The 14,484-nt window shown below is 38.1% G+C and overlaps 1 protein-coding gene across 1 annotated transcript; it reads right to left on the bottom strand.

The window, feature by feature from the left end:
- Positions 1–333: 333 nt before the first annotated feature.
- Positions 334–13,840, bottom strand: LOC101991540 (zinc finger protein 420-like). The gene is made up of 5 exons (XM_026778363.1): positions 13,768–13,840; positions 12,251–12,363; positions 8,667–8,758; positions 4,922–5,048; positions 334–3,279 (listed from the first exon to the last, which is right to left on the bottom strand). Exons 2-5 carry the CDS (start codon positions 12,282–12,284, stop codon positions 1,802–1,804), a joined length of 1,731 nt encoding a protein of 576 aa, XP_026634164.1. The 5' UTR covers positions 12,285–12,363; positions 13,768–13,840; the 3' UTR covers positions 334–1,801.
- Between the last annotated feature and the right edge of the window lie 644 nt (positions 13,841–14,484).

Below are 14,484 nucleotides of genomic sequence, written 5' to 3'. Positions count from 1 at the left end.
TCTCCTTTACCTCCATGAGGATCTACGAGCAGTTAATGAAAGCACTATCATTTTATTGATTTGTGTGGAGCCAATACTTTTCTTTAGTAGCTCAAAATGAATTTCTGCATGCCCTCAGGGCTTTCTTTTTTGTTGTTTTGCTTTTTGAGATGGTGTTTCTCTGTGTAGCCCTGGCTGTCTTGGAATTTGCATTGTGGACCAAGCTGAACTCACAGAGATCCATCTACTTCTGCTCCACAGTGCCGAGATTAGATGTACCATCAGGGCCTGAGCCCTTGGGGATTTCTAAAGTGTTTATGATAAGCCTGTGATATCACAATCACAGCCTATCTCTTTATAGTTTCTCACTTCCTTGTTAGTTGTAAGGTTTCAGTCTAGTATAAAGATTATCAAAAGTGAACAAAAGATGAGACTTAGAGCATTGTCTTTCAGGTTGAATTTCCTTTTATGTCGGCAGTGTCAGCACTAGATAAAGGATTTATCAAATTCAATTTATTAGGTGAATATAATTTCGAATGAGCAGAAGATTTGGGGATTATATATGGTATACCTTTCTATGTTTTCTCAGAATTAGGAATTTTATGGTGTACTGTACAATTAGAGGTCTTTATCACATTTTAAAAGTTATTAGATTTTTTTCCTTACTATTTAATTTAATTAGCTCAAGACAGGGTCTATGTACTTCTGGCAGCCCTGGATCTCACTATGTAGACCAGGATAGCCTCAGACTCATAGGGATCTTCTTGTCTCTGCCTACTAAATGTTAGGATTAAAGGAGTGCACAATAAAGTGTCTTTATTATGAGATCTTGAATGCAGAACTTTTTTGTTTGTTTGTTTTTTGAGAAAAAATTTCACTAATAGCCTTGGCTATCCTGGAACTAGTTGTGTTCACTAGGTTGGACTCAAACTCACAGGTATCTACCTACCCCTGCCTCCTGAATGCCAGTATTAAGTTTTGTGCCAACACCACCAAGCTAAGAAAAATAATTTTATTACTGTATTTTGCAGGGGCTGGAGTCAAGGTTTAGTGGCACTGGTTGCCCTTCCAGAGGGCTGGGGTTCAACTCCTACCACAAATATAGGAGCCCACAACTGTCTGTAACTCCAGTCTTGGGTTGGGTTACAAAATGCCCTTTGCTGGCATGCCCAGGCACCTGGCAAGCATGTAGAAAGGTTTGCAAAGCAACTCTTTACACATTCGGCAAATCACCTATACACATGAAAAAAAACTTCAGAGTTACTATTGCAGATTTTTTAAAAATATAAACTCTGTAATTGCTTCAAATATTTAAAACTTCATTACCGGTTTTTATAAATTTTTTATCTTTATGTTTCTATTATTGTAGTTTGTCTTTCTGGTCAGATTTTCTTTATACCAACAGCCCCCAGATAATGATAAAAATTCTTATTATTATTTATGAAAGCTTGGGCTTTCGCTTAGGCTTGTTCCGAACTAGTTCTTACACCTTAAAGTAACATGTTCCTATTGACCTTTGTTTAGCCAAGTGGCTCTTTACCTCTCCTCAATTTTGTATGTTAGATTCCTTCCATGTCTTTTTGGCATCTGTTGCCACACCAGATTCATCCCAAGTTCCTCACTCTCCTGAGAAGTTTTGCCTATTCTCTCCCATCTAGCCATTGGCCAGTCATCTCTTTATCAAACCAAAAAGGTGCTTTGGCAAAGACACATCTGCACAGTATACAAAAAATTATCCCATAGCATATTATGTTTCTGTTGGGATTTATAAACAGAGAATAAAAAAAATACTATGTCACATTATGAGAATGGTATTTTTCTCTCAAGTATGAACTTCCTGATGTCTTCTAAGACTTGAAAGGTGGATATAGGACAAGTCACAGTCTTTACATTTGTAGGGTTTTTCTCCAGTATGAATTTTCTGATGCGCTCTGAGGTAGGAAGCCCTGATAAAAGTTTTTTCACATTCCTTACAACTGTAAGGTCTCTCTCCAGAATGAACTCTTTGATGTCTTCTAAGATTTGAAATTTGCTTAAAGGACATGTCACAGTCTTGGCATTTGTAAGGTCTCTCTCCAGAATGAACTTTCTGATGTATTTTAAGAGTAGAAATCCGGAGAAAGGATATATCACAGTCTTTGCATTTGTAGGGTTTCTCTCCAGTATGAATTTTCTGATGCGCTCTGAGATAGGAAGCCCTGATAAAAGATTTGTCACATTCCTTACAACTGTAAGGTCTTTCTCCAGAATGAATTTTCTCATGTTTTCTGAGGACAGAACATGTAGTAAAAGATTTGTCACATTCCTTACAACTATAAGGTCTCTCTCCGGTGTGGAGTCTCTGATGTATTTTAAGGTATGAATGGTGGATAAAGGATTTGCCACATTCTCCACATTTGTAGGGTTTCTCTTTAGTATGAATTTTTTGATGTGCTTTGAGGTGGGAGCACCTTGTAAAGGATTTGTCACATTCCAGACAACTGTAAGGTCTTTCTCCAGTATGAATTTTCTGATGTTTTCTGAGGTCTGAGCATGTAGTAAAAGATTTGTCACATTCTTTACAACTATAAGGTCTCTCTCCCGTGTGGACTCTCTGATGTGTTCTAAGATTTGAATGGTGGATAAAGGATTTGCCACATTCTCCACATTTGTAGGGTTTCTCTTCAGTATGAATTGTTTGATGTGCTGCAAAATATGAGAACCTAGTAAAAGACTTGTCACATTCCTTACAACTATAAGGTCTCTCTCCAGTGTGGACTCTCTGATGTTTTCTAAGAGTTGTATGGTGGTTAAAGGACATACCACATTCTCCACATTTGAAAAGTTGCTCTCCAGTATGTATTCTCTGATGTCCACTGAGGCTTGAAGCAGTACTGAAGCATTTCCCACATTTCCCACACTGGTGTGGTTTCTCTCCAATGTAGATAGTTTGTCGTAAATGACTATATGCTGAGCCATAGTAGTCATCACATTCTCCCTGCCTGTGTTCTTTCTCTGCATTGTAGACTCTCTGATCTTGAGTAATGTTGGGACACAAATTTAAAGCTTTCTCACAGCCTTTAGATTTACAAGGATCTTCTCCAGGGTGCATGCTTTCCTGTCTGTCTAGGTTTGATGAGTCAACAGAGGCATCCCTGTGACTATTGCATCTGTAGTTATTAGAGTTTTCTGTAGTTTCACTTGTTCTATAAAGTGCACATGTGGAGGGGTCATGAAGCATTTTGCAAAGGTCATTACACTGACAGCACTCCTTTTCAGTCTTCTCATGTTGATGGACAAGATCACATATGCAATAGTTCCCTGAAAATGATTACAGTTCAGATTAGTAGGGCTTGATCAAAGATTAATAATTTAATAAACGACTGTCTCTTTAAGTTCTCTGTTCAGATGAGTCAAACAGCAACTACTTAGATATTTTCTTCACAGTAATTAAATGTATTCTCACAAAAACAACCTGACAGCCTTCAAGGGTCTGTAATTAATAAACGATTTCTCATCCGTATCGAAAATGTCTAACCTCATAAGATGGATCATGTAATTGAGGAATCACTAATTGACTTTGGGATAGACTCATTTACTGATTATGTTTAGAAAACACGTCTCTATCTTTAAATAATTTTTTTCTCTGAAATTGATGAAGGAGTATAACCCAATCACAGTATTTATACTTACTAAGTGATTGACAATGCAGACTGGTCAGAAGACTAAAGTCTTACTTAAAAGTATCACAGGGTTTATTTCTTTCTCTAGAAAAACACATTAGATTCTTCAAAAGTAATGGATGCAAAGACAATATTCTAGCAGACATCAGAGGCTGTAGCTCATTTAATGTAGGGCTGTCATGGGTAGTTATTGTTTATTTCTATTCTCCACTGTCTGAGGACACTTAGACACTGCGATCTATCTCCACATACTGCTGTGTTTCTTAACTTTCCTGATAGGGTTATTCCAAGTCTACTAGGTACATCGACTCCTGATATTATTTCCCAAAAGGGTGTCTGTCTGTTCTCCACTGGGAAGAAAATGAAAGATGTAAAATGAAAACACACAGTAAGGAAGGCAATTATAGAATAATCTTAATTCATGGGCTCACATTAGACTTAGAAATTATAAGATTATTTCAATCTGATATCAGCTTGGTCAAATAAAATTGCATTTTGTACTATTATTAAGCTACCATAATTCAGATGCAGTAAGACACAACTCCTTCTAATAGTTACAACAGGCAGAATACATCCTGGGACTGAAATACAACAATAAGTTAAATGATCAGGAACGATTTCAAGTGAAATTGAATATCACAAAAACATTCTCAGCTCTTGCTTTCCCTTTCACTGGAAGCCATCACTGTTATCCTGTTCACTCACGAGCCCACCCTGGTTGTGGCTACTCTCTCCTCTCCACATTCCAGGGCAGTCTCATTTGCTCTGGACAGGTACCCAGGCCTTGCATACAATAGTCCACATACTGCAAGGTAGCCCATGACCCATGCTAGAATTTTTAGAAGGAATATAGAAGTCTAATATAGTACTGTGCTCAGTACATGAAAAGTACACAAAGTAAAAGAATCTAGAAATGATTTCCCATTGCTATTTCCTCCAGAATCTTCTGCATATTTAGGGAGAATTTTCAGATCACCTATTTTTTTCTCTCTCACAGAACCATGTCATGTACAATGATGGATTTGGAACTTTAAGATATATATGGAAATATTATATGATACTGAGTTTCTGAATGCATTTTGGAACCAAAGCGAAAGGTAAACAACACCTCCAACATGGTAAATGGAAAGAAAAGTCAAATTCCATGAAAAATTTCTTTCCTATTACCAAACTTAGCCTAGTCTCTTGTTGTGTCCAAGACAACATAACAGAGTTTACAATCTATGAAGTCAGTACATACAAAGGATGAGCTAAGAACTCTACAAGCACAATGTTCTCACCCACAAAGACGAGGTTGCTGTAATTCTCCAACATCACATCAAGGTACAAAGCCCTCTGAGCAGAGTCCAGGCATTCCCACTCCTCCTGGGAGATGTCTACAGTCACATCCCTGAATGTCAACAGACCCTGAAATGAAAAGTTGTTTAATTAGGTTATACCAGGAAGAGTGCATTTCCTGAGACTTGAGGAAATTAGAAATGTAGATGAGTGAAGACAATTAGTCAAAGCGATGATTTCTGATAGAGTCACGATCTATAATGAATTTCTAAGTTCCTGAAATCAGGATGACACAGTAGTCTCACACGTGATATACACTAACAATGAACATTTAAGGTCTAGACACAGTTATATCTGGTATGAATGCTGTGTTTATGTCCTATAGGATCACAGCATATAAGTCTCAGAAAGAAAATGATGGTGAGGAATGTGCTTTAAATGCTATACCTGTAGATCATGGTAAAATAATGACACTAAATCAATTTTATGAATTCTTTGGCCTTACATAATGGTATTCTAACATGTTAAATTTTTATGTGTAAAGTCTAGGTCTAATGCCATTACATTTAAGAGAAAAGGGTAGCTGTGTGGTGGTGGCACACAGAGGCTGGTGGACTTCTGTTGAGCTGAAGTTCAGTGTGGTCTATAGACTGAGTTCCAGCATAGTCAGGGTTACACAGAAAAACCCAGTTTCAAAAAAACCAAATACAGACACACATACACACAAAATAGGAACCAAATATTATAGAGCACTAAAATCCAAGATCTGTCTCTTTTAATTCCACACATTGCTAAGATGTTGTGACAACTATTCCTGTGATTCAATATCTACTTTTTATAACCAGGACTCAAGGAAATGTGACAGACCCCACCAATGAAGCCTACATGCCACAGGAGCCCTCACATACTAATATATAAAAATGTAGTCCATCTTCTATAGCAATTGGGCTTTAACATAATTTTTCTTCATGTATTAGAGTGAAAATATTTTTAAAATTAAACATCATAAGTCCATGTGGGATATTTACCCTCAAATAATTGGGGAAGAGTGTTGAGAAAAGTGCTACAGGAGATGTAGAATTACTGAATTATAGTATATAGTTGTAGTCAAAAGGAGAGAATGGTATAGTAATAAAATTAGAAAAGAAAGGACCCAGAAAGAATACCATAAAGGTATGCCAACTTAATACTTAACAAAAAAGGCAAAAGTATAGATTAGAATAATATGGCCTTTTCACCAGATGGTGTAGGTAAAACTGGATCCAGGAGGTGCTGTGGGATGGTCCTTTTGTACGCTGTGAGTATGTGTTGTACTCATTGGTTGATAATAATGCTGTTTTGGACTATGACAAGCCAGGATAAAGAAACATCAAACTGAGGACTTGGAGGAATTGTGCAGAGTGGAGAGATGCCAGTGAGCTGCTGGAAGAGCAAGATGTACAAGACCACGGGTAAAGCCATGAGTCACGTGACAATACATAGATTAATAGAAATGGATTAATTTGAAAGTAGGAGCTAATTAGCAGTAAGTCTGAGCAATAGGTCAAACAGTTTGCAATTAATATTAAGCTTCTGGTTGATTATTTTGGGACTGGGTGGCTGGGAAACAAAAGCACAGCCTCTGTTTCCAAGCAGAAGAATGAAATTAGTTTCTTATCTTTCATTTGTACAAAAATCCATAGAAAATGGATCAAAAGCTGTATTTAAATGCTGTGGGACAATGGTCTTTTATCCTGCCACTTGTATTATTTTAATAAAATGCTGATTGGCCAGAAGCCAGGCAGGAAGTATAGGTGGGACAATGAGAAAAGGAGAATTCTGGGAAGAATAGAGTCAGTCTGCAGTCCACCCAGAGGAAGCCAGATGCAAAGGAAGCAAAATGAGAATGCCTCGCTGATAAAAGGTGACAAGCCACATGGCTATCATAGATAAGAATTAAGATGTAAGAAAGAGTTAATAAGAAGCCTGAGCTAATAGGCCAGCTAGTTTATTATTAATGTAGTTTTATGTGTGTTTATTTGGGACTGCACAGCTGTGAGACTGGGCAAAACAGAAACTTCGAGCAACATTTAAAACCAGAAACACAGATACTTAGAAAACATAGGAAATACCCGTGAGGACATCAGGATAGGCAAGGACATATTGATTAGAAAGAACAGCAACAGCATAGGAACTGACCTAAGTATCAACAGATGGGACACCATGAAAAAAAAAGAAACAGCAAAAACAATCAGCAGAGCACACAGACACCTGCAGAGTGGGAGAGAATCTATACCTGCAACACTGGGGATAGCATCTCACATATAGAATTTAAAACAATTATAGAAATTAAATAACATGGAAATAAAACTGCCAAACAACAAATGGGAAAATGAACTGAAAAGACACTTAGAAAGACAAATAAACAAATACTTAATAAATATTGCAAAAATTGTTCAGTATCCCAAAAATGCCTCCATGAAAACACAAACTAAAACTACTTTGAAATCTTGTCTCATCGCAGAGAAAAGAACCCTCATAAAACTTTGGTGTATGTGGTAAAATGTAAATTAATACATCCATTGTGGGAATCAGTTTGCAGATGACTGAAAAAAAATCGAAGATAAAACAAATGTATGATCCAACAATGTCACTCCTGGGAACATAACTAGAGAACTCCACATTGCAATCTAGAGATATTTATACCCAATGTTTACTCCTGCTGTATTCGCCATAGGAAAGAAATTGAATCAACCTAATCCAACAGATGGATACTGAAAATGGTATACATATAAAATGGAATACAACTGAGTTGAAGAAAAACATGCAATGAAAATTTGCAGAAAAATGGATGGACTCAAAATGTTATATTAAGTGAGGTTATACAGTGTCAGAAGGAAGAAACCACATTTTCCTTCATACACAGAATCTAGCCAATAATATGTATATATAAGAAACAACATACATGTGGGCACAGTAGAACATGGAAAAAAGAGAACAAGAAACATTAAATATCAGGGTTGACTTAGGACTGAATGTAGGTAATAAACACAAATTATGAAAAAGGATATAAAGCTAATTTCTATTCTAGTTCTAATTCTGTCACAGTTTTTCTTTCCTTTTCATAGTGCACAAGTTCACAAAAATATATTCTATAATGAAAATATAAAGTTCCCTGTGAGGCTGCAGAGCTTCTGATTCCAATGACTACTCTAACTGATAAAAATACATTGTTGGAGGGAGCCGCTTGTTGGTTTCCAGCTGCTTAGCCCTGAAACAATCACACAGAAACTAGATTATTGAAATCACTGCTTGGCCCGTTAGCTCTAGCTTCTTATCGGCTAACTTTTACATCTTAATTTAACCCATTTCTATTAATCAGTGTATCACACGAGGTCATGGCCGACCAGCAAAGTTTCAGCACATCTGTCTCCTGCAGCAGCTCCATGGCTTCTCTGACTCCATCCCTTTTTTTCCCAACATTTCATTTAATTTTCCCTGCCTAGCTGTTTCCCTATAGCTCTGCTATAGACCTAAACCTTTATTAACCAATGGTTTTCATAGCATACAAAGGGGAATCCCACATCATACACGGAATTGCATACTCTTTGGGTCTGGTTAATTTTAGTGTGTAATTTTTTGTCTGCTTGTTTGTTTGCAACATTTTTCATAATAAAGCTAAAAAGATAACCAGAAGTAGAATTTAAAGGCTTCCAATGTCTCAAACTATAACATTTCTACAAAAGAAAGGGGGATATGACCACTGACCTGGGGCCTGCTTACTGGAGAATCGGCCATTTCTGCTTGCTTCTCTTCTTTGCGTTTCTCTTTTAGGAACAATGAATATACAGCTTGTTGGCCTTTCATATAAGGAGGAAAAAGAAAAAGTAAAAATTAACACTGAGAGCGGTTAAAGAAAAACAACAAACCACTTGAAAAGACCCAAGAAACACAATATGACCAGGTGTCTAGTCAATAATCCCAAATTCAGGAGAGCTGGGAACAACATTGGAAGCTTGGGGAGAAAATCACTGTCAACCATATTGTTTCATCTAGAACAATTCTACCTTAAAATGGATGGAAATGAGGTGGGCAGTGGTGGTGTACGCCTTGAATTCCAGCACTCAGGAGGCAGAGGCAGGCAGATCTCTGTGAGTTCAAGGCCAGCCTGGTCTACAAGAGCTAGTTCTAGGACAATTTGCAAAGCTACAGAGAAACCCTGTTTTGAAAAACAAACAAACAAACAAAAAAATGATAGAGATGTAAGTGCAGTTCAAGATATTTACAAAGCAAAAGAATCCATTTCAACAAAGCAGAAGAGCACAAATATATCAAAGGGAAAAATATATATAGGAGAATAAGAGTAACATGGGAAAATGTAAATTTGATGAGATTAGATAACTACAAGAGAAATGGGAAGTAACCATCCATGTTCAAGACTGAAACCACCTATTCTCAGAAAGAAGTTGAGGAATACGATCAATAACCCAACCAGGAACAACATCAAAACCAAAACAAAGGGAATAAAAATTATTGAACTAACTACAACATGGGAAGACATTTCACACAGACGGAATGGAACACAATATTTTGAAATTAGCAGTATTTCTGAAAGTGGTTTTATTGTCAGTTCAAATCTCATGACATTTGAACGTCCCGCAATAACCTTCACAGATATAATAAGGAGAAATGTAGAAATTATGTTGACACAAATTCCCTGGGTACAGAGCAGCCCCAGGAAAATGTTGTAATGCAGTGTGATTCCAGATCAGACCAATGCACTAGTGCAGCAGATTTAAACCTGCCCAATATCAATGATCAGGGGAATGTCAGCAAAATTACACAAATACGTGTTGTAGACTGGACAGTCTCTTCAAACAGTAGAACTGGGAAAATATCTACACTTTATATAAAAATATGAACCTGGGTTCAATATTCTAACACACAGTGAATCACAGACCTTCATGTACGATCTAAAACAGTGAAACCTACAGACTAACACAAATGGGTAACACTTGAAACAAGAGCAGAACCAGACAAATAGTACTGCGTAAAAAAAAAAAAAAAACAAAAACAACAACCCAGGGAAATGGTAATAATGAAAATTTGAAGAGACAGATGACACAACATATACATAGTCAATAGATATTGACTATCTATTTATACTACAATTGATAAAAATAGAAGGATGCAAATGATAATATAATCAATAAATCAGTAAATGGATTGAACAAATTGTGCTCAACAGCAGTTGTAAGGATCAATATGCATATAATAAAAAGCTCTACCATGTAGATCATTAGACAATATGAATGAATTTAATGTAGAGATTCCAATTCTGCCTCGTCAGTGTTCACACTCAAGTTCCTAAACAACAACTAATGCATTTTTTTCCAGTGATTTTTTGAAATGTAATACATAGTATTGCATAAGCAAAAGATGTACACAGGCAACATGATTCAAGAAAAGAAATCTGAAAGCTGATAATAAAATATATATTTAGCATGAAAAAATCATTGCAATCTAAAGATATAAAACACTGAAAAAGAATGAATCTGTGAAACTGCCATGCCTATGGAGTACAATAAAGAGGACTGATAATCATATTCATAATAATGACAGAAAATCAAAACAAAAATATCATAATAGAAAATTAAGAGTAACAGCAAAGGATAAAATGGTTTATTAGAAGATTCTTTGATCAACACAGGTGAGTGTCACAAAACCCAGATTGCAGACATCTACAACAGACAGAAAACAGGAAAATAAATAAAACATGTGCAAATTGGCACACTGCATCATGTTATTTTCAAAGACAAGAAAACAGCCTAGAAGGAAGTCTGTCTTCTCTAAGTCTCTAAGCCATTCCTATAGCAATTCTATTGCATATTTTACAGAAAGTAATCCTGAAAGTGCCAAGGAATAGTAAAGAGTCGGAAAATGAGAGGCGCAAACTTTGATGTGATTTCACAGTATATTACATTTACAGCAATGGAAACCATTTGGAATTAAAACGATGACACACAACAGGAGATACCCATGGGAAGACAGTATAGACAGAGTGTAACAGTCTACACACTTCCTCACTTCTTATAAAACTATGATGGTATTATTTTTAGAAACAGAGACATTAATGTAGAGAATGTAATAGAATACCAAAAGATTCTGAAAATAATAAGTAAACCTACTGGCACTAATTTTGATTATTTTATAATACATGAAAATCATAGAAATGAAAACCTATTAATACTGTTATGAAGACATGACTAGTGATGTCAATGAATAAGGACAGCATCACTCACATGCACACTCAAATAAAATTTTACTTGACTCCATTTTCAGTTCTTCTGTAGAACCAGTTCTCGTGCCTATCATAGGACAATCCTGAGATCTTTCTCAGTGGACGTCTCCAGAATCATTTCTAGTGACACAGAATGTGGCACACTGATTTCATGTCCCACTCACACATTCACTTGAGTCCCTTGCAGTAATTACAATAGATTTAAAAATCAGTGGGAAGCAGGAACGCCACACAACGGTGCTCATATAGGAGGTTTAGTGGAAGAAGTGAGACAAGGGGCAGAGAAGGGGACAGAGAGGGAGTCCCTGGGGATAGGAGTGGAGGAAGAAAAATAATGAGAGAGGGAGAGAAACAGAGAGGGGAGAAAGAGAGAGAGAGAGAGAGAGAGAGAGAGAGAGAGAGAGAGAGAGAGAGAGAGAAGATGGGCAAGGCTCACCTTTTATAAGGGAACATAGTGCATGTGCATAGGAGGTGCTCTTAGTGGCTGCAGATGAGGACCTATCTTGTCAGGACACCAAGTATAGGCCAGTACATCTGAATACTAACAGCCACCCCTTCACCAGTTCTTTCAAATACCTCGATCCTGAGCTACTGTCTCATCCCTCTTCACCTTCCTGGCCTCTTTGTCCCGCTGCACAGGAGAGCACGTCTGGGTGATCAGTTAGCCCTGCACATGAGAAAGAGATTCTTCAGGAAGCACCTGGATTTCTAACTCAGTACTGTGCTCAGTAGATGAAGAGAGGAATCTAGAAGTGTTCCCCCAATTGTCAGGCAGGGTCAGAATACTGAAAACATTTAGGAATCATTTTCAGTTAGTGTGACTTGAATCCCACTTCCAGTCACAAGACAGTCAAATCTCAGCTGCAGAAATGGAACTGAAAGATTGGGATGAGAATATCACACTCTAGTGACATCCTGAGTTTATCATACACCCAATATGATAGAAGTCACACCTCTCAAAGGCACAAGCGCTTTCAGAGTAAGAGAAAGACACTCTGAAAGAAAGCACTCTGAGGAGGAGCAAGGGAGACTGCATGCAAGCAATTCTTACCCACAGAAATCAGATTGCTACAATCCTGCAACATCAAGTCTCTGCACAAAGGCCCCTGAGCAGGTTCAGGCACTGCCTCTCTTCCTGGGAGAAGTTCACAGTCACACCACTGGCTGTCAACAGATCACAAAATAAAAAACAACAGTTTGAACAGTTGTTTCAGAGCACACCTTTAATCTTAGTACTAGGGAGACAGAGGAGGGTGGAATTCTGTGTTTTCCAGGCCATCTTGGTCTGCTTGGTGAGTTTCGGCCATACAGTGAATTCAGGACTCAAACACAGCAAACATAGGAATCAAAAAATAACAGCTTCATCATATGTTCATGGACAGAGTGCTTTCCTTTGACGAAGACAAACGATTCCTCTAGACATTTTTTCTAATATAGATGAGTTATTGTAATTATTCAAAAGATGCTTTATTATTCTACACTATAATAAGTTTTCATTGTTTTTTCCCTTTTTTACCACCCCCCCCGCCCCCCCGAAGACAGGGCTTCTCTTTAACTTGCTCAGTAGACCAGGGTGGGAAGGAACTCCCAGCTCCTCTGTCTCCCAAATGCTGGGATTGAAAAAGTGTGTTACCACTACCATATGGCTTATAATGCCTTTTCTTACTGTGAAAATACTGTGATCTAATATCATAAAAAAGTATATTGTGTTTTTTAGGCTCTAAATTGTACATTAAGAGCTCCGCACAAAAATACACATTTCTTTCCTTTCTTCCTCCTTTTTTTTTTTTAGTAGACCAGGCTGGCCTTGAACTCACAGAGATCCACAGGCCTCTGCTTCCTGAGTGCTGGAATTAAAGGCGTGAGCCACCAGCACATGGCCACATTTTCCTTTTCTATATTTTTTAAGGCAGTGTATCAGCATGAAGCTCTGGCTGACACCTAACTCATTAGATAAGCCAGGCTGGCCTCAAACTCAATGTGATCCACTTGCCTCTGCCTCCCCAGTGGTGGGATTAAATGTATATTCCACTCAGTCTGTCAAAGACACTTTTAATGATCTATTTACATCACAACGTGTCAGATCAAAATTTAGTGGCAGATAAAAGGTTTACTTTTAAATGTTAATGTTTACAACCATGGAACTCGTAAAAAAATATAATTTCTGATTTAATTATATTTGCAAGCGTTCATTTCATGACTAATACTTAAGATTTTTCTGGGAGTTCGTATCCCTAGTTCTGTGTGCCATTCTCTTGAATAGCGAAGAGGTTTAACAAGAAATTTGGCGTGGATGAATGTAAATTTGAAAAGCTTTTTCCTTTCCAACACAGTAAAGAGAACCGTCTTTGCAAACAACAATACATAAATTCAAATATTGTAGTAGGTTTTTATGAGAATATTTTGACAATTAGAAGATAAATGAAAAAAAGCGGGACTGTTAGAGTTCATGTGATCGAAAGTTTACAGAGGAGGGTAACAGAACTTCAGAGCCTTATGAACAGCAGGGAAACTACTGGCACCTCTGGTCCCTTCCCTCCTGGGTCCCAGCCCCGCAGCTCCTCTGACCTGGGAGGTTCCAGGGCCGCCACTGCGCTGCTGACTTTCCCAGGCCGCACCGCGGCGACTGCAGCTCCGGGATTTTTCGCTTCCCCGCGACACCCGCCGACTCTTCCGCACCCAGGTCTGCACCACAGGATTGCCAACCCGCAGGTTCCAGAGCTAACACAGGTACTGGCACAAAGCACTTCTGGCTTTTCCTTTTCAGTATACTTCCGGTTTTTTGTATGTCACTCTTCTAAACTCCTCCCACTTCTCCATCCGCTCGGCTCCCCCCCCCCTTCCCCGCCCTACTATAGGCACAGAAACTCCTACACCCTCCCAACTGCTGTTTCTGGTTGAGTGTTCCCTGCCCCACTGAATTTTTTCTCTCCTGTGTCTCAGGCTGCCTTCCACACAGCTCAGCATTCAGGCTGCCCAGGACCCGCTCTGCACGGCCTCCCCTCATGCTTCCTACCAGCCTAGACCAGACCTGGATCTAGGAGGACTCTGCACCCTGCTATCTGACCCCCAGAGTGAGATCAGAATCCTTCTGTTAAAAGACAGTAAGTTTAACCTCCACTTGATTACCAGGCTACGTACTTACACTAAATCATCATCATCATCATCATCATCATCATCATCATCATCATCATCATCATCATCATCATCATCATCATCATCATCATAATCATTCATGACCCGGCAATGCTCGTTCCGTTTATGACCGTTCTCCAGTTCTTCCTA

This window comes from Microtus ochrogaster, unplaced genomic scaffold (assembly GCF_000317375.1).
Source record: "Microtus ochrogaster isolate Prairie Vole_2 unplaced genomic scaffold, MicOch1.0 UNK130, whole genome shotgun sequence".
Taxonomy (NCBI): domain Eukaryota; kingdom Metazoa; phylum Chordata; class Mammalia; order Rodentia; family Cricetidae; genus Microtus; species Microtus ochrogaster.
Note: the sequence above shows the minus strand (reverse complement) of the source record. Positions and strands in the feature narration are given on the sequence as shown.

What these genes read in the sequence shown, in the direction of transcription:
- LOC101991540 (XM_026778363.1), bottom strand. Translation starts at nt 12,284, where the DNA reads ATGTTGCAGGATTGTAGCAATCTGATTTCTGTGG. An exon ending in TAGCAATCTGATTTCTGTGG is followed by an intron (nt 8,759 to 12,250) that starts GTAAGAATTGCT and finishes CTTATATGAAAG; the next exon opens with GCCAACAAGCTGTATATTCA. An exon ending in CAGCAACCTCGTCTTTGTGG is followed by an intron (nt 3,280 to 4,921) that starts GTGAGAACATTG and finishes AATCATTTTCAG; the next exon opens with GGAACTATTGCATATGTGAT.